Raw genomic sequence first — 27,604 nt, forward strand, 5'->3', positions numbered from 1 at the left:
AACTTAATCTGCTCTAACATGCAAAACTTGGAAGGGCATTCCATTAGGTACGCTGTTATTATTTTCATCTTTGCAGCTTTAAACTTCATTTTTATTATTTAAATTCAAGTTAGTTAACATATACAGTATTATTTTCGGGGATAGAATTTAATGCTTTGTCAATTGCAGAGATCACCCAGTGCTCATTCCATCACATGTCCTCCTTAATGCCTGTCACCCAGTTACCCCATCTCCTCTCCAGCAACCCTCTGCTTGTTCCCTATATTTAGAGTCTCCTCCGGTTTGCCTCCTTATTTTCATCTTATTTTTCCTTCTCTTCCCCTATGTTCATATTTTGTTTCTTAAATTCCACATGAGTGAAATCATATGGATTTGTTTTTCTCTGACTGAAGCTTTAAACTTTCTAGTAAAACTACATTTTCCCTATTCTTTCTACCTCTAGCCTCGAAAATTCTTATATTAAGATGCCAGTCTAAAAATCTCTCTCATATATTTCAGTTTGACTTTATAATTTTCCTCTATTTATATTAGTGGTGTGTGTGTGTGTGTGTGTGTGTGTGTGTTTAAGGCACAAAGCTTTCACACAATCTTTTGTTTTCAAGGATTTTTTTCCATTGATTTTTTTTTGTCTTTGATTGCAAAAGCCCCTGAGTGATTTTCTACCAACAAAATATCCAGTAAACAAGCAGAATTTTATTAAGTCATATCTCCTATTTTTATTCTATATTTCACCTTCTGCAATACAGGGTGACTCAAGGATGATTGAAATCAACACTCATATTTTATTCATATGATCAGTATACTTTTATCTTAGTAAAAGTGTTAGTTTATCTGTAATATAATATCCAGTTATGAATTTGTAACAGTGTGCCCTCACTCTGAAATATCTCCTTAGCCAGGTGGGTATTATTTGAGCTTCTAGGTATTGATATTAACCATTTTAAGGAAAAGCAGTGGTATATTAACAGCATAGGAAAAAAAAAAAAACACTTGGCTCACTTGGCTAAATACAAACATATTTTCTCTCAACAAAATCATCATAATTTATAACCAGACTGATGAAACTAACTTGAGATTCTAATCATCAGTGATCTTGACCTACACAATAGGGAACTTTGCAAATCTGCTCATACCTATTGTTCTACAGTGAAGTGGAGAGGATTTCTACTTAATGTTAAAAAGTCATGATAATACAGCATTTTGAAATTAAAAGTCATCTGACACCTTCCAAAGAGGAAGTTGGGTACTTAGATCACTTTTCTTTTAGTATGTCATAATATTACATTTTGATCAATAAGTTTAGGAAAAAGGCCTAAAAACATGAGAGGATTGCCTATAGAATGGCCTTATTTTGATGAGATTATAGTGTATAATTACTGAATATAAAATGAAAAGGCAATTTAGCTCCATATATTGCTGTCAGGAAGCCAGCATGCCTGCTTATGATGTAAATGAGAAAGTGTTTACAGATCGTGCTTCTCAATGCAAACTATTACACTGTACTCTTTCTCTGAATATCTGAGATGCAAACTGTGGTATATTCATCAGTCTTATTACTGAGCTACTCAGATGGAAATGGCATTAAATCCAACTATTGGCCAAAATGAAAGTTTACAAAAACCCACAGATAATGATTTTTATCAAAGTCACATTTTTTCACAATGATGCTTAAATGTGACATGGTGACTCGATGGTATTTGATAGGATATCTGTTCTTAAGCTCTCTTTCTTGAAGTGGTATGATCTGGGTTTTTCAAGAGGAAAGAGAAGCCATGAAATTTTTTTAGAGATGTATCTTTAACTCTATCAAACCTTAACTTGATGGAGAGACGGAAAATAAGCCATTGCTTATTAAGAGACAAAAGCAAACAAGGAGGAGAAACAGCAGCAAAAAGAACCCATCAGGAAACAGTTGGAGACTATGTTAAATAATGAATATAATATGCTGTCTCCCTTTCAACTATTCTTTCTAAACCTCTGACTCCCCTGATTTACTACTTAGGTGCTCCTGAGTGGATCAAGGGGTAGTTGTTCACTGTCCCCTCACTTAAACTTTGATTAATGATGGGCACATTAAAGAAGATAAAACATTTAATTTGAATATAATATACAGAATTAAAATCTTGTCTAAATCTTTCAAATCTGAATTATTAGATGAAACCAATCACAAAACTAATTTTCTTATATTTCAAATCAATTTAATTCAGTTTTATCTATCTAGCAGCATAGATGGAGGGCAATGATCTTCATCTTAATTCACAGGATATGGGAAAGATACAGCCCTGTTCTGAATAGGAGAAAATGTCATGAATGTCTCTTAGACTTACTGATAACCAAAAACTAGGGATCAAAGGCACACACAGATAAAGGGTATTAACAAGAAACCAAGTTGGCATAACACAGTAAAAAAGAAAAAAAAATAACCTACAGAAAAGGTAAATTTCATTTGTGTTATTGTGGGAAATCAGATTACAAAATACTTGTATATACTAGCTTTAGGCTGCAAGCAATAGCAAGCACAACACAAGATGGATTAAGCCATAAGGAAAATGTATGATCTCCCATTGCAAGAAGTTCCAAGGAATAGTGATTGTAGCTGTAGTTAATACAGCAGCTCAATAGCATCATGAGGGTCATGGTTACAGTCAACATTGAGCAACAGCATCTGTCAATCATCAGCCTTGTCTAGATTCTCTCACAATCATAACGTGACTGCAAGAACTTCTAAGTACCACACACAAACCCGACCACCACCAACAGGAGAGACACTGCTTTCTGTATAAGCATCCTTAAGAGTTAGAAAAGCTTCCTCAGAAATCACCCAACAGATTTCCTCTCCTATCACAATACTCCAGAACTGGATCACATGCCCTTTCTTGTGTAAGCCAACAATAGATAAAAATAATGAGATTACCATGAATTATATATATATATATATATATATATATAGAGAGAGAGAGAGAGAGAGAGAGAGACACTAACGAAGTGTATCTATGAGTGGAGGATAAGGAAATAGTTGCCCAGAAAAAAAAATAATAGTAAGGCTTATCTTTTTTTTTTTTTTTTAAGTAAGGCTTATCTTAAATCAGAAAGAGTGAATAGCTGTTAGGTAAGCAGTTGACATGTGATTTTATAATTATTTTATAAATTGTGGGTATTATTTATTCAGGTCTCATGTCCCCAAGTTAATTTTTTGGCACACAATAGAAGATAGAATTTAGGAAGAAGAATAAGCCCAATCACCACTTTCTGTACTTCATATCCGATGCACACGCACGCGCACACACACACACACACACACACACACACAGATATACCTAGCAAATAAACTTAGTCTTCTGGCCCCACTACATTCAGATATGTTAAATCTTCTCAATGGTTTTCTGTCTGGAATCTTCTCTCTGTAGCCTCCTATAATTATTTCTACTACAGCATATAACACATTGGATTCTAACCATCTGTATGCATCCCCAAGCATACAGATGGTAAATGAACGACTTGAAATTTATCCAAAGCACCGAGTATCATGTCAGACACATTGTAGGCACCCAATTTATTCATTCATTCAACATCTATCTATTCATTTATTAGTGAGGCAGAGTTCCATGGACCCTGGAGCTAGCCTGTTTCACTCTAAATCTTTGCTCTAACGCTGTGCATCCTTTGGCATGTTTTCTCATCTATAACAGAGAGATAATAATAATTGTCTGACTTCCAGGGTTTATTTTATGAGCATTAAATGAGCTTATATGTTTAAAGGTCTTATGAAAACGTCTGGCTAATAGTATAGGCTTATAAAGGGTTACTATTTTTATTTACTAATACAGTATTTCTAACTGTAGTCTGCAGAATTTCTCATCTTGTTTGCCACAATCTGAACTGTGAAGGGATCGATTTTAAAGCTTTGCTTCACTGTGTGACAAAACAATGACAGTTTGAGCACAGTTTGATAAAAGAGGGCTTTGAGTTGCAAGCTTAGATTTTCTCTCAAGTGCCTGCAGCTCAGAAACAGCAAGAGTTCAGAGCTGAGTTTCAGCAAAGCAATGGAAAATGGGAATTCCAAATTATCTATCTGTAGCTTCTATAGAAAACATTTTGAGAGCCAATTGGCTTGATTTGGCTATGCCGCATCTCTTCAATCACTGCCAGAAGCATCTAGTTTCATCTTACTATGCAAAAATTAAAAAGAGGTAACTCCGATTAATATTGTACACAATGAGCATTGTCACTTAAAACTATGTTAAAATGATCCATGCAAGATCAATTTCATCTCTAGGTTTTCACATCTACCTATTTTGACAAAAAAAAAAAAAAATTTAAAGAGATTTTGACCCTTACTGCACAATTCTTAAAACACAGTGAATATTTATTTGAAACCTTTACAATGGGGCAGCCCAGGTGGCTCAGCGGTTTAGCGCCACCTTCAGTCCAGCGTGTGATCCTGGAGACCCGGGATTGAGTCCCACGTTGGGTTCCCTGCATGGAGCCTGCTTCTCCCTCTGCCTGTGTCTCTGCCTGTGTGTGTGTGTGTGTGTGTGTGTGTGTGTGTGTGTGTGTGTCTCATGAATAAATAAATAAAATATTTTAAAAAAAGAAACCCTTACAATGCATTTGAAAGGCTATTTTGGTATCTCTTCTTGACTATGACTCTGCCATTCTTAATAAAATCTTAAGAGGCCCCGTCAAGCCATCAAAGTTTTCCATTGAATGGTGCTTTTAAAAGAAATGGCAGCTTTTAAAACCACAACAATAAAATATTTCATTAATAGAGAAATGGGTACATAGTAAACCAATTAGAAAAACAGTATTAAATTTGTGAATTCATTATATGCTTTTCGAAACTGCTCTCATATTCCAATTTTCAAGATTTATTTGCCTATTATAGGTGGGAAGCTTTCAATTTTGTTTATGACCCTTTGATTTTCTGTATCATTTTACAGTAATTCAGTGCTTGGGCTTTGAATTGGATATGATTTACTTGTTTCCATCTTTTTAATTCTCAATCTTATAGGTCTGAAGGGGGAAATACTGTAGCACTAAATATAGTTTCCATTTGGCTCATGGATTTATTTTTATTTTAGCTAGTTCCTCTGAAATTTATATTGCCCTCAATTGCTAAATATAATTGTGGTGATTGATCTTCTGGGAGTGAGAAACTCAGTTTGTTAAAAATTTTATCAAGTTTATTGTTTTATAATACATTATTTGTAAACAATGCTAATGCTTTCTCTTTGTTCTGTAGGAAATCTATATTTTGTGTACTCTAAGAAACCATGAATTACAAGATGCACCATTATTTTATAGATGAAGAAAAAATGCCACAAATTAAGCTATGTCAAAAATGGTTTCTTATCACTTGAATTTTTATTTTGTACTTATTGAAAAGTCATTCAGACTTAGACTTTTTGTGTCACTTTTATACATGCAAATGAGGAAATTAAAGGCAAAATAGATTGCTTAGTAAGTTCCTAAAATTTCTAAACCTGTTCTCAATTCAGAGTTAATGATGCCCATCTCTTTTTACACACCACTTACCTGTGTTTCTTTAAATATTGCTCCACTAATGCTTCCAAAATCTTCCAAGACACTTGACTCTCATTCTGTTGGTTTCATTGTAGAAGCTGACAATAGAAATCTTTCGACCACAACAGGGATTCAGATTCCTTCCTCAAATGGCCTTTCAGTGATTTGTTGACTGGAACGTCAATGGCAATAGCAAGCAGGCAGAGTGTGCTGGCCTGGCCAGCAGCGATAGTAAGATGCCACAGAGTATAAGGCAAATCCCCATTTCTGAGACGCAAAAATGCGAAAAAAAATGTATTTAATGGAATGTTTTAAATCCTCAACCATCAGTTGGCCTCCACAGCATCTGCGTAGGCCTGCAGAGCACTCCATACCATCAGTTCTATCACTCTTCACGTGCATTAAGGTAGGAATGCAGGAGAGACTTAGTAACAGAACTCACCACCTCCAACTGTGAATCTAAATATTCAAAAAAACTACCAAGCTTAGTGAACATGGTAAGTTTTACTTCTCACAGCACTTTCTCGATTACCAGGAACAGCTACTCCAATTCTTATCAATATTGGGTTTTATAGTATAGTACAATATACTATATACTGGAAACTCAGAGCTGAAAACTAGGCTAAAGGAAGCAGGGTAACTGGAGGAATGACACCGCACCACGGTCACAGAGCTCGGAAGCCAGGCTTCACCACTTCTTAACTCTGTAACAATAAGCATGTTTCTTCTCTCCACCTCGGTTTCTCCTGAGTACTTCATAGCGTCAGTCCCTGAAGGAGAGAATCTATGAGCCTCACTCCCGTTTTCATGTCAAATAGTGGCATTGGCCTCATTGGTCCTGCTCCTTCCAATAATCCCCTGTGATTATGGCAGAAGGGGGCAGCCATGCAATCTACCTAGACTCTTGCCCATCTTGAGTCTGTGAGCAGGACAATTTCACTGGACAGGAGCTACTAACAGATAAGCACTGGAGTTCACATCTCGAGTACATCTCCCACCCGCTATCTGCAGGATCCATTGTTAGATCAGTCTCTCCCCGAGAAAACAAAGTTTAAAAACAAAAATAATGATTTTGAAGTAGATGGGCCAACTTGGAAATAAACCTTAGTAGTGATGACATTTTTTGACATAGGACATTTTTTTTAAAGATTTTATTTATTTATTCATGAGAGACACAGAGAGAGGCAGTGGACATTATTTTTTTAAGCAATCAAAACTAGGGCAGCCCTGGTGGCCGAGTGGTTTAGTGCCACCTTCAGCCCAGGGCTGATCCTGGAGACCCAGAATCGAGTCCCATGCAGGGCTCCCTGCACGGAGCCTGCTTCTCCCTCTGCCTGTCTCTTTCTCTCTCTCTCTCTCTCTCTCTCTCTCTCTCTCACATAAATAAAATCTTTAAAAAAAACAATCAAAACTAGAGCGAGATGGGAGGACAATAAGTAAATTCTTATTATACCGAGTATCTTTCCGCATTTAAGGAAGCTGGATCTTGAGCAACTAACTGCTTTTGCTTGTCTTGGGAAGATAAGAATGGAAGGAGATGAACACTGGTAAATCTAAAAAACTAAATTATATTTTTAAAGATATGAAAAAATTTACATTAAAAATATGAAAACTGGAAGTTGATAAGTCAAAGTTTTCCAACTTCTAGTAACAGCATCTATCTAGCCATTTCAAACATTTGAACTCTGGTTTTTAATACAAGTGTTTGCCTCTGAAGCTATTCTGTTTGGAGCACCTCACATCTATATCTCTCACTTAGTTCCTTTGGATCCAAATTTCCTAATTTCTGGTCCTACTTGTTACTTCCTTATTCATGCTTTTCCATCTGCCTCCTGGCAATCAGAGACATGTTTTCAATTGTTTCACTACATCAAGAAGATAACTGAGTTGCAATTTCCCACTTTTGGAATCAAGAGATACAATCACGGGGCATATTGAGTTTCCATAATGGCAGGAAAGACAGCCAGGAGAAACTCGTGGGCCGTCTTGAGGGTGAGGATCAGTGTCTTATTCTCCTTTCCTCTGCCTCCACATAAAGTAGAAGGCTCAGTAGACACTCATACATCAAGGGCCTAGTACATGATAAATTAGACCTACACTAAGTATTGTTCTCCCCTTTCTTTGAAGGGAAAGAAAAAACTGAGAAGAAAAGCAAAGATAAGGAGAGCAGAAGGATTTTGATCACAGAGAAAGAAGGAAAGCCAATATGACTATCAGTGGCTGTGAGAGACAGGTTTATAAGAAGGGAGAGAGAAGACATACGTAGCCCTCTGCATAGAGCCAGGAACTAGAGACCGTGGTGGTGGTGTCTTGAGTGTACACTTACCTTCAAATCATTAAGTTGTATACAGTAAATAGGTCAAGCTCTTTTTTTTTTAATATAGATGTCAAATTTTGGGGGCACTGTTTTTTTGATCACTTGTTAAAGAAATACATAATTAAAATATGTTGGTACCATTTAAATACTGTTATTCAAAAATTCTGATTTTTGACGAGGATAGAATACCAAAGAATTTTGCTTTGAAATTTGGAAAGCTTTTTCCCCCAAAACAACATTTTTGAGTACGTATTTAAAAAGTCCAGTCTAAGATGATTCATAAATAGTGAAAAATATGCAATTGTCTTCCTTCATGTTGTTAGGTTTTCCTAATATGGTTAAGTTCTCATTCAACATGTTCTCTAAGTCAAAAGCAAATTCTCCTTTCTTTGGCAGTAAGTACAAATATTTCATTCCACATCTGTCATTTCTTTTCCATCACTTTCTTTAACATATACCACAGAACCCAAGGTTTTCTCTGAAAGACATCCTGAAATCTCTTTGTTCCTTGTAAAGTTTTCTTGGTTTGTGTCTTCTAATCTTATTTTCTTGGGGTTTTGAAATAACACTGGTTCCAGCTTGCTTTTCTCAGTCCGTCGCATCAAATGATCATCCACTTTTGATCATTAGGTCATGCCTCGACCTAAATAAAGTGGCAAGTAAATAAATAAGTAGATTCCTAGGAAATGCTGCTGGTGACTGTTCCCTATTTCCTTCCTGCTCATGCTCTTCCAGAATGACCCTCAGTATAAACATCTGCACACCTTCTCAGTGTTTGTAGTGTGGTATTTTAGGGTTGGGGAGGGATGCTGATTCTATTCTTAAAGTAAAGTTAAGCAGACTCACTTAAAGTCAATGTGCAAAAGTATTTATGACAGATACAGCCTGAGAGCCATGCTCTTAAGCAAAATTCTCCCCGTGCCTCTTAGGAAGATTTTGTGGCTTACTGGGTAAAATCTGGAGGTAACTAGATCTATTTTGTTAAAAAGAAGAAGAAAAAGACGACGACAACGACCCAGGAGCCTGTACTTTTCATGGTTTCTGAAGGTAGGCAGGCCTGCTGTGCTTCCCATGGCTCCAAGGTCTGAAAACAACCTTTCATCTCTCACCCTTTTACTGGGACTATCGCCAGCGTCAGCTGTCATTGCCATGAGAGAGACTATACATAATGTCTGGCTTTCCTCTTTCTTTCTTCAAGAGAAAGTATCTACTCAAACTAGAGACAGGATATACCTGACTTCAAACATCTGCAAACATGTGGAAGATTTTGATAATGCTGCTAGACTTCACTTTCTGCCTAAGGATCCTTGAGTTTGGAAAAAATTTAAATGAAACTTTGACAATGGTTTGGGTTTTTTGTTTTGATTTGGTTTTTTTGTTTTTGTTTTTTTTTGTTTTTTGTTTTTTTCCAAAAAACTTCCAGAGTGGGTACCGTAGGTAAGATTCCCTGGGAAGCTTCTCTGATTCAGAGATAGCCTACTGTGGAATGCTTTCTAGGTGAGGGAGTGGAGAGAGCAGGTTTGGACAAAGGGAGCTGCTGAAGTGAGGTGCAGTCACCAGAGGCTTTAGCTGATCCTAAGGGGCCCTTCGGAGATCACACTCGGTCAGGCGGGGGGCCAGGCCCTTATACCCGCGTCTACCAGCCACTGGATGTGCGCAGTCCCTGGGGAAGTGGGTTTAACCTTTAGCACGGCAGCTCCTTTCAGCCAAGGGCAATTATTTAGGGGAGATCACTCAGCTCTGAGCTGTCCTTAGGCAGCACTCTCTGAAACCAAGAGCCCTATTTTTGAAAGGAAGAGAAGGATGAACATGGCATCCTCCTCCTGTTTACACCTACACCTACAGAAGGTCAAGGCAAGTTCTGCTGGAATAAAATCACTACCATTCTGTTCTCCATCTCAAAAATGCATTCTAACATATTCCATGGTATCTGCTGGACTCTTTATGATAATCACTTCAATAGTTACTTTCAATTTGGGGTATTTCTGCAGTAGAATGCTTTTTTTTTTTTTTAAGTAGTATTTTCAGTGTCTATTTGATCTTTTTCTCCTGCTTTTTCTTTCTTTCTTTCTTTCTTTCTTTCTTTCTTTCTTTCTTTCTTTCTTTTTTCTTTCTTTCTTTTCTTTCTTTCTTTCTTTCTTTCTTTCTTTCTTTCTTTCTTTCAGAGGTAGAGGCAGGGAAGAGGGGGAAGAGAGGGAGAGAGAATCTCAAGCAGGCTCCATGCCCAGTGCAATGCCCAACGCTTGGCTTGATCTCATAACCCTGAGATCGTGACCTAGAGATCACAACTCGAACCAAAATCAAGAGGTGTACACTTCACTGACTGAGCCACCCAGGCCCTCCTCTCCTGTTTACTTTTTAATTTTGTGTGCTATTATTATAAAATACAATACTTAAATAGAAATGGGAACACTGCTTTCTCCAGAAATGATTATGCTTATGCAGTATGGTAGGCTATCTCACTATATAATCTGAGAAATCTATATCAATTTATAGACCTAGAGATAGACGTAATTAAAGTCCTACTAAGAAGAATACAAGAGATAAAGGGAAGTTGTCATGGCAACCAAAAATCCTGATTTTCCTCATTTTATACTACAAAAGGATTAACCCCTATGATAACTTAGTATTTTTTCCTACACTGTATTTTAACCAGTGGCCATTTTATACATTGTATTTGCTAAATACATAACTAGAGTGTTAATTCCTTCCATTTAGCTTTTTACATCTTAAAGTATTTTTGAAAATCTGGCATTAGGAAAATACTTCTTTCTGCAAGATCCAGTTTTTCTTAAGAGCAAACAGTGTTAAAAGTTTTTTCTTTGTGTACTTTAAAATAATTCAGGTTCATAATATATTGGCAGTGTAAACAAACAGAATAAAAGCGATTAGTCTACAAGTTTAACATTTTAAATGTATTTTTGCAACGTCTTTTATACAACAGTGCATTTGGAAAAATTGGACATACTTTACTTACTGTTTCATACTTTGCTTTTCTCATCTAACAGTCTAATGTACTTCTAGTTTTGTAAACATTTACTGTTAATTTTAATAACTTTATTTAATTGATCACCATAATTTAACAAGTCTGTTTCTGCTCTTCTAATATGATCAATAAGTTACAAAAACATCCTCAAATTGTTTGTACATCTCAGATTAATTCTTTATTGTGAATTGCTAGAAAAAGAATGAGAATTTCTGCAGCTTTTTCTATGTTCTGTTACTTTGCCTCTGTGAAGTATTTTTCTACCTTATGGTTTTTTCCAATTGCTCACTTTTCTGAACCCTCACCTTGATATCTCCATTTAGCCACATTTACAAATGAATATGTATTAGCTCACTGTTCCTTTAACTTTCAGGTTTTTGACTATTTGTGAAACTAAACACCTTTTTTTTCTGTCAGGAGGGATCTGTATTTCTTTAAGAATTGCTTGCACATGTTGTTCGTAGTGAACTTTCTCCTAACAGAATTTATTTTCTATAAAATAATATTTTTCTATTCAATAATATTTTTCCTGGCATATTTCAAGATGCCAAATTCCAGTTTAACCAACTAAATGGCTACACCTCTAAAATTAAGCAATCAGTTTCCCACTGGTAAGAGGATTTGTGTTTTCCATTTACCGGTAAACCAATTCAAAAGAAAATCATAATTATCTTTCCGGTACTGATTTAATTGTTTAATAAAACACAAACGTTATTATTAGAGTAGACTAGTAGAAAGAACCTTAAATTAGATTAAATCTTTGTAGGACAAATCACTTAACCTACCCAGTTTATTCTGTAAAATAAGACCAAGTTGCCTTTCAGGGTTGTAACGAGAATGGAGAATATCATACCAACGATAGTATTTTGGCACACAGTAGGTTTACAAGTGGCATCTTTAGTTTTCATCAGCCCCATTGGTTTTATTTTACCTTCACGTGTCCTTTCTTAGAGTGGTTTTCCAAACTGTGGGTCTCAAACCATTAGAGGATTATGAAACAAGTGTATACAATTTGGAGGTACAACTAGAATTTTTTAGTGAGAAAGAGCAGAATTAAATATATTAGAATATTTCACACATAGGGAAGACAAGTGTTTTCCTGTGAAGCTTTTTGTTCAATATATAACATACAGGTGGTGAGAGCACGTATACTAGAGCGTGATGTAAAATGTACTTCTCACTATGGGCTATGGTCAAAAACTCATTCAAAATCCACAGTTTTATTGGACACTTGTCTCACAGTGTGCAAATCCCTAATACTATTGTGGCTAAGACATCTAGGTTCAAATCCCACCTCTACTAATTACTACTGTGTGACTGAACCAACCGCATAACCTCTATATACCTTAGTCTCCTCCCCATTAAGTGGCTGATAATTATACCTCTCATGGGAGTGGTGTGGGAGCTATATGTCTTCACAGATCTAAACCACTTAGTGGGTATCAATGACTTTTGGCTGTTAACAAGACTTGAGTATAATCTAAATCTTTTCTAAATAAGCAAACAATGCTACATAAAAGAATATAAGGTTATCATGTTAGGCAGAACTGAATAATTGGCTAATTTTTCCATCTACAAAGTGATGGAGAATAAGAAAAAAGCATCTTAGTTCTATGGATATAAATTCAAGGGCCATGTCACTGTTCTGAGTTTTGTGATTTACAAACAGCATCATCTCAAAATATGAAAGAAAAAGAAGAAAATATTGAGCAAACAATTAGTCTTTGTCAGTGTATTAGATCCTTAATTGCCCATTATGTTTTTGTATTTTATGAAAGACCTTAATTTCACAGTGGTATACATTAAGGAGCATTGTCTGTATATTTATAATCTTTGCTTGATTTAAAAATATCAGAAATGATAGAGATAATATCACTGACTAGTAATAGCTTTAACCTGCTTCGATAAAACACCTGTAAAGCATACCTTGTATCTGAAGAGGATTGTTTTTGGAAATGATAGAAACATTTATTGCTTCTTTAAAAAAAAAAATATATATATATATATATATATATATATATATATCCAGTAAACTTCAAGTCCATCTTCTAGATGTTAACATTACTGAACCAGAATTTTTTTTAGATTTTTAGAAAGCCTTTTAGATTATTCAACCTATATGTAGAAATGTTTTATATTCTATTCCAAGCTGGGGTAACATGAAAATATTTAAAAACCTGAGCAGCAAATGAGCCAGTCATCTGTGTGCAGAAAGGCTGGAAACAACTGTGTAGCCACTTTGAGGTAACAGCTGATCAGTCCAGATAACCAGCAAAAATATCTCAGTTCCAGAACATGACAAAAATTAAGTAAATATATAATTAGATGATATACTTTTAATTTAATGATGGCACTGTTGTATATAGGTATTTATATTTAATGCAATAGTTTATTTTAAATTCTATCAGTAAACCATGATTCCTCAAGTATCCTCAACCAACTTGTGGAAATAAATAATAATGCATATCATAATGGGTGATTTTCAAAGCAGAGGACCAAAATCAGTTTTTGAATACATACATACTAATATTTCATACATATGTATGTGTTTATGTATGTGCATATAATTTTAGTTTTGCTGATGCACATGAAATATAAAAAGTTATGGTGTTAAAATACCGATAGTTTCACCTAAGTTATACAACCAGAACTCCAAATTTTTGCAGGGATACAGATCCTAAGCTAAACAGAATCAACAGAATTAGAAAAATCAAGAAAACTTTATAGAAAATGACCTTGAACTGGAAAAAAATACAATTTTCCACAATCTGGAAAATTCTGGATTGCCAAATATTACTAGGGAGGGGAGAAGTAAGGATGAAAGGATTGATTGATCAATCGATAGAGGGCTAAATTCATGGCACAGATATCTCATTTCATAGTCAAAATCTTATGTCTTTGGCATGACTATTCTCTCTTTCCAAATGAAGAAACTAAAGAACAGAGAAGAACATGACAACTTGTCAATCCACATCCACATCTGTCTGATTCTATCCTTTCAGGTTATATAAGTAGTTACTAGTGGAAAATTAAAAGCTTTAATAAGAGAATATATTATAAAATGAAAATCGATTATCTATGTGCGTGTATTAGCTTCAGCCATCATCTCCTTTCAGGAGACCCAAAAAATCTCTGGATTTTGATTCATATTCTATAATAATTCTGTACATCTGAGATTATTGTGCTTTTAATTATACTAACATATAATTACACATAATTAATTCACAAAAGATTTCAATTCTATAAAAATCCCATGTCTGTTTGTTGGCTATCTCCATTTCTTTGCAAATCAAAAGGGTTTTATAGGTCCATCAGCTAGCCTGCTGAGACTGTGAAGTTACTTTTGACAAGACATGCTTGTATTTATCTATTTCTGCTCCCAATACTGTCCCCTTCCTTACCAGCCCTGCCTGAAACCTTAAGTCACACAGTAAGATTATGAAAGTCCAGAATATATTTAGATTGGAGAATAGGACTTCAAGCCTACCTCTTTGGAATTCCTTCTTTTCATTTACAGAGCTCTTCATATGTACTAGTAAGAAAAATCCAGGCAGGGTAGGTTTCAATTCTTCGTATTTCAGAAGGCAGGTAAATGAAGAAGTCAAATGCCTCATCAAAATTCATTTAGCTACAAAGAGGACTAGAACAGAGGTCTTCTACACTCAAGGCTAAGATTTTTTTCATTGGCTACCTTAAGGATTGTTTTTTAACACTTTGGAGGTAAACAAACATTTAAAGGAACTGAATAAGTTAATTTAATAGAATAATTCAGTAATATAATCAAATCAAATAAACTGAAATTATTTGACAGGCAAGGCGTGTTTCATCATCAGTTCCTTGATATATATAATCAATCATGCCACATTTATAGTGGCTTCAAACATTTACCCGGCAAGACAAGTGAATTATTGATCACAGTATTGTCTACAGTAAATGTCAAAAAAAAAATGACTGGGAGGAAAATGTGCCATCAATAAATGAGATTCAAACACTAACTTCTCTGTGACACTCACGACATCTTCCAGTATCTATGTTATAACTGCATTGCTTATAACCATTTTAAAAGTCACTTGTGTTTTGAATGCATGCTATCATTCATCAACATTTTCAATATAAATATTTTATTTTTATTTCCTTTTATAAAAAAACAAAATGTGGAGATCATTCAGAGTGTATGTTGTCAACAACTGTTTCCTACAGAGTTCTATAATGTATGGATTGGAAGTTAAATCTGCACAGTAAATAACTGGCAGTATAAACAACTAATAGATTTGACAGCTCACATATTATTGTGAGGAGAGTGTTTTCAGTAAGCATGCCTGGTCTTACCTTCTGGGAAGGACTCTCCACAGTGGTTCCATAAATACTTTATGAACCAACATAAAGTAATATGCTAATGATGGGCTATTTACCCATTGGCAGGTGCGCCCTCTGATGTGTTTCATCTCCACCTTTGATGTGGGATCAGTTCAGCCATTTTGAATTGTTTTCTCTCTCTCTCTCTCTCTCTCTCTTTTTTTATTTTTGGCTTCCCTCCCGTCTTAGATTCACCTGAACCTAAAATGGTGAGTGAGAGTCATCATGAGGCCCTGGCCGCCCCGCCAGTCACCACTGTTGCAACTGTTCTATCACATAATGCCACAGAGCCAGCCAGTCCTGGGGAAGGAAAGGAAGATGCCTTTTCTAAGCTGAAGGAGAAGTTTATGAATGAGTTGCATAAAATTCCATGTGAGTACTACTCTATATAGTTGGTTAAAAGAGAAATGCTTGAAAATGACCTTACCCACTGGGGAAAAAAAGCAGAACTTCTCTTAACATACTATCAACTTATATTTGAGGTTTATTATTATTATTATTATTATTATTATTGGCATAGTAGCATTCTGTTAACAAAATGGAATTTTTTGTCTTTAAAAATATTTTATACATCAAAGTCCAGTTTATAAAAAAAATTGTATCTTGTGTTTAATGCAGGTGGGTATTTTTTTCAAGGTCTGTTTTTCTCTAGAACATTTATGTTTATGGGTTGTGCTGTATATATTTTAAATTTGTATTAATGAAATCATTCCATTAGGAAGATTATTCCTAGGCAATAGCTAAAATGTGCCTTCCTGATATTACAAGCTTGATTTTCTTTTATTAATATTTCAAAATCTTCTGCACAATTTTAAATTTTTTCTTTGCCCTTATCAGGAAAACAAATGACTATCTGTTCCTAAGTGCATGTGTATGAGTGAAGCACTAAGTTCTATGAGTGGCATTTTAATCTGAAGCTACAGGATGGTCTGTTTATTCAGATTTGAACACTTACGATGAACTAGAGAGTTTTACAGGTGCTGGGACAATAGGTTTGGACCCTCACAAGGCTTATATTCTAGTGAGAAAAAGAAGTAATAAATCAATAAAGATGCAAATATTATATATATATAATATAACGTGTAATATATATAGGAAATCACGTTAGGTAAGAAATGATATAGAAGAAACTAAGGAAGAAGAGTAAGTGGAATATGGAAGGGCACAGAGGTAGTACATTATTTTTAGGGATGACCAGGGCTGGTTTCTTTCTTTCTCTCATAAGGAAGCTTAGAGGAAATGGAAGAAGTTATAAAACCTGGGAATTTTGGATAAAGCCCCTTGGGCAAAAATCTGCTTGTAACAGCAAGGATCCCAGTGAGCCTTACACAGGATGAACCAGGTGGAGGGTGCAGAAGGTGGATTCAGATTGTAGCACAGGCCTTATCGTGTGAGGCCTTGGGCCTTATTCTAAGGAACCTGGATTGTACCATGAGTGAAATAAAAGGCCTTTGGAGAGTTTCGAGCAGAGGTGTCCCATGATCTGACTCAGGTGCTTTTTTTTTAAAGATCGCTCTAGCGACGGTGTTGAAAATGGGTTCCAGAAAGGCAAGGGCAGACGATAAAAGCAGGATGTTGTAGTAATCCAGGTGAGAGATTTATCAAATTATAAGAAAATTATTCTATAAGAACACTGAGAAACCACGTGAAAAAAAAAAAAAACACAAGGAATCAACTTCTTGTCCCTCAGTGACTAACAATTTGTTGATCTGTCTACTTTTATCAAATTCAATTTCATCTGACAGACACTCTCAGCAGAGTTGCCAGTAATTATCCATTACTCAACAGGAAAATCCACAATCTAGAGGAGGTAGAGATGGCCCAATGGATGAGAAATGGAAGTCCTCTCCCTCGCCCTGCTGCAGAGCTGATGGATGATCCCAGTACCGTTGTCATAACTTTGAGGTTGTGACTACAAGGTGCAAACCAAAATGCATATGTACAGGGGCCAACTCTCACTTGAATATTTTATCAAAATAATCACTTTAACAGAAAAGAGCTAGCAGAGAAAGAAAGAATGGACAAACATCAAATAAAATGCATATTTTGTCTGGTCTTCAATGTCACCATCTCCTCCTTCTCTAGAAGAGTAAAGGGTGGTGTGGCAATCTTCTATGGGATTGTATGTTCCCTATGTATCCACATAACTCATTCTCTCTTCTCCTTTAGGCTTTGCCAAATGTCATCTTCTTAGTTAAGGACTTCCCCAACCATGCTGCTTACAGTGATAACACATTCATCCCACCCCAGCTTTGCCAGCAATTCTTGTCCTCACCCTTGTTCTAAATCTCACTATAATACTTCGTATAGCAGTGCAGATGATGTGCCTTATTTTTTGTTGTTAAATCGCTCTGGATCCCTCCAAAATACTGTCAGCTCTAGGAGGGCAAGGAGTTGGAACTGTCCTTTGCACAGTCAATATCCCAGGGGTACCTCGTACATATGAGGCACTCCATATCTACTTACTGAATGAATGAATGAATGAATGAATGAATGTCAGTTTAACGTGTATCCTGAACCACCCTCTTAGACTTTGGGGCCTTAAGATGCTGAAAAATTAGAGCATCTTAAAAATCTTAGATTTTTGACATTAAGAATCATTTCAGTGCTTGACTGTGTCATCACATTGAAAAAAGCAATTTGTTTTTATCCTTATAGTGACACCTCCATCTTTTAGCCTTTCCCACTCAGAGCTGATAACTATTATGTACTTTATATTTCACTCCATGTTCATCAGCAAGAAAACAGTCAGCTGGGGGAGAAAAAAAAAAACAACAACAACTATGAAACGCTCCCTTCCTTCCTTTCCCTTGGCTAACCTCTTTTCTTCGCAAGCCACTGTTCCACTCCCATGTCCCTTTCTTAGACACTGGGCATGAGACCAGGTGATTCTTCTGCTCCTCTACAGAGATTTGCTTTTGATCAGCAACCTAAAGCAACAGAATGCTAGAGGATCTGGGGAACACCTATAAAAATATCATGCTACTGGATCTCTCCTTGATTTAATAGAAGAAAACAAGTCCACTACCTAAATCTTAAAATATTATGGTAAATTAGAGCTACAAAAACTTACCATAAACACAGCCACGTAGTACTATTTAAAATACGTAGCCGCATGTTTTACCCTTTTATTTTAATCCATCACAATTTTTAACTGCCTGTGTAACTGAAATTTCTAATGGGATTTGTACGCAGGGAGCAACACTAAACAAAAATGAAACAGTCTCCTAAAATCAAATTCCTTTAGGAGCATATGTTATATAAAGGTTATCACTTTTGACTTGGCATAATATAGTGTGACGCTAATGACAGGTAACAAATTAGAATATTAATTGATTTCAGTCTCTGAACTAAATCTTGGCTATCTGGCAGATGTGTTTTTTGCAAAATTGATAGCAAACAGCTTTAGTCTGTCACTTGAAATTCCCACTTGTGAGAAGAGAGGTGTCACAATGGCAAGGAGTATGCATGTCATTAGTTGGGTAATCTGCACAGTCCAGCATGGAACATATTCAAACCAAATTGCCTGATGATATCATCCATAACACCATTGGGCTTAAAATAAAATTAAAAAAAAAAAAAGAAAAAGGAAATGGTAAATGCTGAGCATTTTTATCTTTCAATTCATTCTGCACACTGTTATCTAAATGAAGCAGACAAGGCTTTTCAGGACGTTTCTTTATTTTGCAACTTTGATTTTAATATGACTAGGGCCATGGTTGGTTTGTAAAGCATGAACTCGTGTCATCCGAGGAGCTGTGATTAAGGTTTTGATATTCATGAGCTTCTTGAAGTAGAGGGCACCTTTCCTTGAGCATAGCAGAAAACCAAATAGCCAGAACCTGTCCCTTCGTCCAGAATAAGAGTGGACTAAGGGTAATTGTGTAATTCGTGCAGAAATACTATTGGATAGACAGTTTTAACAGAGGGATTAAAAATACAAGCTCTGGACACAGACTACATTGGGTTCAAATCTAAGCTCTACCACACACTAGCTCTGGGACCTAGGAACATTGATCTTTCTGTGTATCAGTTTCTTCCTGTATAAAGTGGGGATGAGAATAGTTATCTCCACGAGAGGGTTGTTGGGTAAAGGGAGCAATGCGTATAAAGTGCTTAGCAGAGTGTCATTCTATAAGCATTCTGTGAATGTTAGCTAGTATTAGACTCAAGCAGTCATTTTAACAAATCCATTGCCATTTTAGAAAAGCCCTCTATTCAGGTCAGATAGAAACCCAAGTCATGAAAATACCAAAAACTTTTCAGCCAAATATAATTGCATTCTTCTAAGCCCTTTCCAACAAAGCCTGATCAAGCAAAGATGAATTCCCTCATGGTGTTTCCTCTGCCCATTATCACCTCCCATTTTCCTTTTTTTCTTAAATAACTCTTATAATTTCACTCTCTCCCCTCTTCATCCTTTTTGGCCCACACATATGTCCAAGGGTCTCCTATTCAAAAGTGCCTAGCCACACCGTAAGTGCTCAGGAAATGCTCTGTTTTCTTCTTTCATGCACTAAAATCTTCTCCTTACCTTACCTGTCAAGCTACCATTGTAACGTCTGCCTTCATATATACACCAAAACTTACTGAAAAACATAACCTTGATCCTCATATCTATTTCTTCAATTCCCATTAACTACTCGACTCCCTGCACTCTGATTTCCATCCTGCATGTGACATTAAAATGGTTTTCACTTGAGTCACTAGGTACTTCCTTATGCACAATTACGAAGGCCATGATCAACCTTCATTCAGTCATCGCTTCTTGGCCTTTTGGCTAAGATCAAATGAATCTTCCTCCAGTCAGATATTTCTCTATCATTATCACTCTCAGCCACCATTATCTCACACTCTTGCTTTCCAGGACTCTGCTTTTTTCTCCTCTTCCTTCTCCCATCCCTCACTCTCTCCCACTCCTCACTCCCTCATTGACTGGTCCTCTTCTTTCATTGTCTTTCCCTCCCTAAAGTAGGAAAAGGATGCCAGGATTACATTATTTTTAACACTGTTCCACTTTTTTTTCCCCAAAAATGTTCTCCCTGGAATGATCTCATTCACCTAGTCTTTCAAATAAGAGATCTCCTTGTCTCCCAGATCTATTTCACCTCCGATCCTTTACCTGCAATTCATTTCAGTCCTGTTAATTCTACTCACAAAAAACCTCTCCAACCCAGCCAGCATTCTCATATTCCGGTGTCTTCTTTTATGCTTTTCTCTCTTCCTGGACCCCTTCCGCCATTAACACTGACACAATGTTTTCTCATCCAAGAATCACTTCAGGAAAAAAAAAAAGAACCAGTTCAGATGTTATGACTTAGATGAGAAGCTTCTTCCTTCTCCAAGGCAGAATCATTTGAGTCTTCCTCCAACCTTTTGAAGCACATCATGAAAATCTGTATCTTGGTTATTTGGTTTTGTTTGGGGTCTTTCTCACTGAAATGTAAATTCCTCAGAGACGGGAACCATTTCTTACACATATTGATATTTCCTATACTTTGAAAGTATCTGACACCATGCTAGAGACTATGTAAATGTTATAATCCTACAAACATTATTATACCAAACAGTGTACCAAATGCTCTCTGTGCCATCTTGGAGAAACAGACCTAGGCAGTGCGTTTTTGAACCATTTTAGCCAAGGATCCCTTTGTTCAAATGAAATATTGTAGAAGCCTAGATTTACAATGTAGATAACATAAATCAAACAGATGTGATGAGTTAATAATGTCTTCCTTACTCACCCTCCCAAGATACTCTTATATCAGCACCAACAATGACACCTGACTGTACGGAACACAGTTTGAAAGTGGTGGCCTGGAAAACTAGTGCGTAAAGTGGGGTTATCTCACAGCAACACCAATGAAACTCAACAACCAGTAGTGGCATAGGGAGCTAAGTACAGAACAAGCTGATCAGTGATGAAAAATGCAGTCCAGTCACTGTGTCCTCCCTCATCTGACTGCAGAACGAAGAGAGTGTCATTGTCATGGATCTTGTCGCTGCTTTATGTTAATGTCATGAACATAATGTTAATGCCAGAAGATAATTTCAAGACCAAATGAAGAGAACCCGTAGGAACATACAGGAATCCGTGGCATGTGAATAACAATAATTACTGTAATGATCGCCAATCTTTATCGAGGACTTTATGTGGAAGTATGTGCTGTGCATTCTGTAAAACCAAGCTCCATTCTGCCCTGTAAAAACCCTACTAGGTGAGAACAATTATCCTCATTTAATATGTAAGCATGCTCAGGCTTAGTAAGGTAAGCAATGTGGCCAAAGTAGTTATGTGGTACAGGAGTGTGTCAGGAAAAAAATCTTGAAATTTGTAAGTTTGCCATAACAGAATATCACAAGGGCTGCAAATCCTCTCCGCCAGTCCTTATCACAACTAAGACTTGAAACTACGAGGGTCTTATGTGCCTGTTCAGAGCTACTGCTCGATATTTGTCTTTTGATAGGTTTTAAAAGATCGAACACTTGGAACACAAGTTTAACACTAATTCAGAGTTTCTCATTGCATTATCTGGATTTAAAGCAGACACTCATTCACTTTATGCTCCTGCATTTCTTTTATTGGACTCACTTACTCAGATTGCCATGTTAATAACTCATGACCATCTAAGTACAAAAAGCCAGATTTTGTTTCATTGTATCAATGAACTCTGTATATGACTCAGCTTCAGCTATCATCTGTTGACTCAATTCTTCCTCACACTTCAGAAAAGCATTGGCTAAAATGTGTTATTCTTCACTGTTGGCTTCTAGTAAATTGAAATATCTCTAAGGAAAAAAGTTACAATACTGATGAGTGTTATTTTCAGAGCAAAGCAAGTCCTTTGTAATACTGACTTCATCAATGCAATGCTGAGGGGATCAATTTGGGACAAGGGCACTTAGAGATAAGGGTTACAATCCATAACATCACAATATAGTAATTTGTGCTTACATTCAAACATTTTTCATTAAATCTTAGTTTATTTCACCATCTTTTTAAGTTGAATTCTGGTTTAAAACGTAGGAAATACGCGCGCGCGTGTGTGTGTCTGTGTGTACAGAGAGAAATGTTTACGCGCTACCATTAGTAAAAACTTATTCCTTTAGTGTCAAGTCAGTAGAGTTAACACTGCCTCCTACAGGATATTCCAAACATTGTTGGGGCCATTTTTAATGTGTTAAACAAAATGGGTGTGAGGAATGGCAACTGGTATTTAAAGACTATGGGCCTAAGAGTCTACAGATCTTGCAACATGTGAGACGGTTACATACAATGAAAAATATCCCCACATTCTGCACACTTTTTAAAATCTCCAGAAGACATGCATTTAGAAGGAAATCTTGTTTACAAGTATCTAAGCCAAGCACTATTTGCCATATAAACATGGCTACAATGTATTTGTGAGTGGTTCTAATATCAACAGAATGTTCTCATAACATTCGCCCAACCTCTGATGTTTTGTCTCCTGGTTTTGTAAATCTTCTGATTGTCTTACTTCTCTAAATCCAAAATCCCTTTTAGCAGTTGCATTTGATCATTTTGTTGTCTTCTAGTGTAGTTATACCCGAAGATGTCTATATTGAAATATAAATGTATTATAGACTGTTTGTTTTTCCTTTTTATACTTACCACTTCTTCTTGATTTCTAATAATTATATATGTAGACATTATATAAGTAATACATGTAGTATTACTTATACTTGGAGAGTAAAAGGAGCATCATAAATGCTCTGTTATAAATTGGGACATTGCATATAATATACATTTTCAAGAACAAGTCTGAAAAGACTCCTGCAACAGCCTCTGTTCAATGTGGAAACATAACAAAAGCATATGCTACTGATAATTCAGGAAAGTTGCTTAAATGTGTCCTTGAATTGTGTTTCCCTCTTGGAAGCCTATTATGCAGAAAATTCCCCCCAAGAAATTCATGCCTTTCAAATGAACTAGTGTTGAGGGACTTTATAAATTTCCAAAGCCTGGGTAATACAGAGTAATGGTGAGTCCATAAAGCCACCAAGTGAATTAGGATCTCAACTAAGTTTCTCAACCTCACTTAGCAATATTCCATTAGCATTTCAAAGACATCAAGTAAAGGCACCTGAGGACAAATAAGGGGAGGGGATATTTTGGACATAGATTAAAAAGAACTCAGGAATTACCTTGCTGAAATGCTTTACAAATATGCAAATATATTTTAAAATAGCCTCAAATGTCTACTCCTCACCATGTACCAGTTGCATGTCACAATATAGGTTACATTTTCACGAGAGGAAGCCTGACTGCAAATGCAAATATATAAAGAAAACAGTAGAAAGAGAGAAGCTGAGAGACTACAGCTTTCTCCTCGCTTTTAACGACTCCGTTGATCTTTTATGGCGTGACTGACAGGTTTGTGCCAGTTTCTATTAAATAGGACAGGGATCCCTGGGTGGCGCAGTGGTTTAGCGCCTGCCTTTGGCCCAGGGCGCGATCCTGGAGACCTGGGATCGAATCCCACGTCGGGCTCCCGGTGCATGGAGCCTGCTTCTCCCTCTGCCTGTGTCTCTGCCCCTCTCTCTCTCTCTCACTGTGTGCCTATCATAAATAAATAAAATAAATAAATAAATAAATAAATAAATAAATAAGACAAAGAATTTAAAAGCAGAAACCAGTAGGAAAACATATGATGTATTATTATATTTTTAGCACTTGACTTTATTTTTTGTTCTGATTTTCGTGTATGAGAGTACTGTAATACTATCATAAAGAAGTTAAACTTGGTATCTTCTGATCTCACATGTCTCCGCAGCCTGCCTTTTAAGTGCACTTAGAGAAGTTTAACATAAAAATTAAGAAGCTACTGGCCCATTTAAAGGTTTCTTCTTCAAACACTCTGAATGAAACTGCTGTCCTGACATAATTTAAAATCCGCTTAAACCCTTTCTTTCTTCTCCTTTTCTCTTTCGAGCTGTTTGTACACATACAAGTTTTGTTTTTTTTTTTGTTTGTTTTTTTGTTTTTTTTCACATACAAGTTTTGTACTGGGATTGGAGACATACAAGTTTTGTACTGGGATTGGACACATACAAGTTAAAAAGAAAAGAAGACAGGGGCATCAGTGGTAGACTCTAAATAATAGAAACATATCTGCCTGGGTAAATATGCCATTTACTGAAGGTAATGCACACCTCTCTGCAGAAACAGGAAATACTCAGGATCTCCATGGTAGTAAACCTTAACTGATGGAGTTACATTCCTCATTGACTTCAAAGTAAATATTTTTGAAGATTTTTATTTATTTATTTGAGAGAGAGAGAGAGAGAGAGCACGAGCAGGGCAGGGAAGAGCAGAGAGATAAGCAGGGTCCCCACTGAGCAGGGAGCAGGACGTGAGGCTTGATCCCAGACCCTCATGAACTTGAGCCAAAGGCAGACGCTTAACTGGCTGAGCCACCCAGGTGCCCTGCCTTGAAAGTAAATTTTATGATAATAATTTCCTATTCAGAAGGATTTGGAACCAATCCTATAAAACCAGTAAACCATTACACAGTGATTAGAAACATTATTATTATAATTATGTGCTTATTATACCTAAACTCTTTAGTACTACTCTCCATAGCCCTGAAGTGATCATACTTTGTCCAGAATGCTACGTCAATCACTCAGAGACTCTGGCCCCGTCTCAGTAACCCACCCAAGTTGAGACAGCGTTGTTTGCTATAACTGAAGGCCAGAGTGTGAGCTTCAGAGTTGGTCTGTCTGGGTTCAAAATGTGGTTCTGTCATTAGTAGTATATGATCTTAGGCAAATCATTTAATCTCTCTGTAACACAGGGCTAATAACAGTACTTGACCTCTGGGAAGGTGGGTGTGAGCCGTGTGGTATTAACATGTAAAGTGCTATCTATATAAATAATATTCAGACTTCTAATGCATATTTATTAGCACCTGCTGTGTACCAGGCTGTATAGGACACGCTAAGGAACTCAACCAAAGCCCATGATTTTAACTCGTTTCTAGGTCTCAGTGGCATTTCAGACCCAGAATTCTTCTCCCAGAGGACCTCTAAATTAAAATATCTCAGCAAGTCATCAATGGCTTTTTATGAGATGATCCGAGATGGCTCACACATATGTTGGACGTATCAAACCTCATGTCCGACTCTTCACCCTCACACAGTTTACTTCATCAGGACAGAAATGCTTAGAGCTACTGACCATATTATCCGTGGTGTCCCATGCTTCGCAGTCTTGGTACAGATTCTCTCCTCTGCCTGAAATGTCGTGCTTGCCACTGCTTGTTCAGCTGGACTACTTTCAGTTATCCTTCAGAACTCCCCTCTGTTTTGAAAGCCCTTCCTGTCACCCCCTCACCTGTCAACCAGCAATTCACCTCCTGTAACAAGTCTTCACACGTTTGTAATTTTTACTTTATGTTTTGCTCATCTATTTGTGTTTTCTCTCTTATTACCAACCAGTCTGCTCGAGACCAGAACACTGTCTTTTCATCTTACTGTCTCCAATACCAGTACAAAACCTGTTTCACAGTAGGGAGAAGTATTCTCTTCTAAGTCAAAAGATCCTAGATAGGGATCCCTGGGTGGCGCAGCGGTTTAGCGCCTGCCTTTGGCCCAGGGCGGGATCCTGGAGACCCGGGATCGAATCCCACATCGGGCTCCCGGTGCATGGAGCCTGTTTCTCCCTCTGCCTATGTCTCTGCCTCTCTCGCTCTCTCTGTGTGACTATCATAAATAAATAAAAATTAAAAAAAAAAAAAAACAAAAAAAACAAAAGATCCTAGATAATCATATTATCAAAAAAAGGGGGGGGCGGTGGGCTTCCACTCATAGATACAGAAAGCAGATTGGTGGCTGCCAGCAGCAGAGAGTTGGGGGATGTGTAAGATTGGAGGCAGGGAGTCAAAAGGTACCAAATTCCAGTTGTAAGGTTAGTAAGTCTTGGAGATATAACGTACAGCAGTGACTAGAGTCAATACTGTATTGTATATTTGAACGTTGCTAAGAAAGTAGATCTTAAAACTTCTCATCACAAGGAAAAAACTAGTAACTATGTGTAGAGACAGATATTAGCCAGACTTCATCATGGATCACCATTTTGCTATACGAATATCGAGTCATTATGTCGTACACCTGATACTATTGTCATATGTCAATTATACCTCCATTTAGAAAAGAAAAAAAAGGAAGGGAGGAAGGGAGGAAGAGAGGGAGGGAGGGAGGGTAAGAGGGACTTCCAAAGGGGTCTTACTGGAAAGGAGAGTTAGAGAGAGGAAAAAATAAAACAAGAAAAAATCAGAGGAGGAGACAAACCATAAGAGACTTAATCATAGGAAACAAACAGATAGTCACTGGAGGGGAGGAGAGTGAGGGAATGGGGTAAAACTGGGTGATGGATATTAGGGAGAGAGCACGTGATATAATGAGCACTGGGTGCTGCATAAGGCTGATGAATCACTGACCTCTTCCTCTGAAACCAATAATGCATTATACGTTAATTAACTGAATTTAAATAAAATTTTAATATAATAAAAAAGATGAGTAGGAGGCAAAATGGAATATGACCCTAGATTAAAGATGGACTTACCTACAGAGCCATTTTGCTTTGCCCTCAGCCACGCAGCACGACACAACCACCTTTTCTCTTTCACCCTTTTTATTTTTCTCTCTCTTTCCTCAACCTTTTATAACTTTGTCATTCCCTGTTCCGTTTTCTACTCCTTTTGCCTGTGCTGTCCCCCATTTGTTTTCTTCTCCCGCCAGCTGGCAGCCCGGTCTCACCCAGCACTAAGATACCAGCAGCTGCCAAATTGGTCCTCAGAGTAAATGGTTCTCCCCACAAACATTTTTACTCAAGTGGGGGTCTGGGACTTAGTTTCATTTTTTAGTCTTAAAAATATGTTGCATTGGAATGCCCAAGAAACAAGACGAACTCCTTTCTTATGACTATTGCTGCACAACACAGGCCAGTTTTCTGTACTTTCAATGGAGAGTTCAAAGACAACCGGAAGTGTCCTTGTACAGCACCTTTCCCAGCAGTGGGTACCTGGGTAAGGTTTTCTTGGGTGAGTTTCTCTGTTTCACCTTATCAGCTACACCAAACACGGCAGTTCAGTTTTTCAGCTTGCTTCCAAGAACGCCACGACTGTGACACCGTTTGAAGTGGTGCTTCAAATGGCCTTGCCAGCCATCGTCTGCCCACACTAGCTGGAACGGTGCCATGTCGCCTCACCTTTCCACAGCTGCTGGCATCCACCTACCTTTCTCCTCCTTATTCGCTATTGGTGCTCTAATGCAATTTACCTGGCTGCCCTCCAGAGCCTAATCAGTAGACATTTGTTTTTGCTCTGATGAATTAAGTAGTCTCCAGCTCTAAGTCCACTGCTACTGATATGAAAGTCCAGGTGCTTCCAGAAAGTTTG

The 27,604-nt window shown here is 37.0% G+C and overlaps 1 protein-coding gene and 1 long non-coding RNA gene across 8 annotated transcripts in view; one reads left to right on the forward strand and one right to left on the reverse strand.

Annotated features, from left to right (window-relative positions):
• Positions 1-27,604, forward strand: part of SYT1 (synaptotagmin 1) — a 535,022-nt gene that overhangs the window by 311,791 nt on the left and 195,627 nt on the right. For all 4 annotated transcript variants that reach the window (XM_038558525.1, XM_038558523.1, XM_038558526.1 and 1 more), the window contains one exon: positions 15,372-15,554. In XM_038558525.1, the coding sequence (XP_038414453.1) occupies positions 15,389-15,554 (166 nt within the window). In that variant the 5' untranslated portion in view covers positions 15,372-15,388. The remainder of the gene's footprint in view (positions 1-15,371; positions 15,555-27,604) is intronic.
• Positions 1-27,604, reverse strand: part of LOC102155931 — a 304,818-nt gene that overhangs the window by 72,481 nt on the left and 204,733 nt on the right. The window contains exon 4 of one of the 4 annotated variants that reach the window (XR_005370394.1): positions 20,340-20,459. The exons of the other annotated variants lie outside the window; for them this stretch is intronic. This is a non-coding gene — a long non-coding RNA (uncharacterized LOC102155931). The remainder of the gene's footprint in view (positions 1-20,339; positions 20,460-27,604) is intronic. 4 annotated transcript variants of the gene reach the window in all.

This window comes from Canis lupus, chromosome 15, assembly GCF_011100685.1.
Source record: "Canis lupus familiaris isolate Mischka breed German Shepherd chromosome 15, alternate assembly UU_Cfam_GSD_1.0, whole genome shotgun sequence".
NCBI lineage: Eukaryota > Metazoa > Chordata > Mammalia > Carnivora > Canidae > Canis > Canis lupus.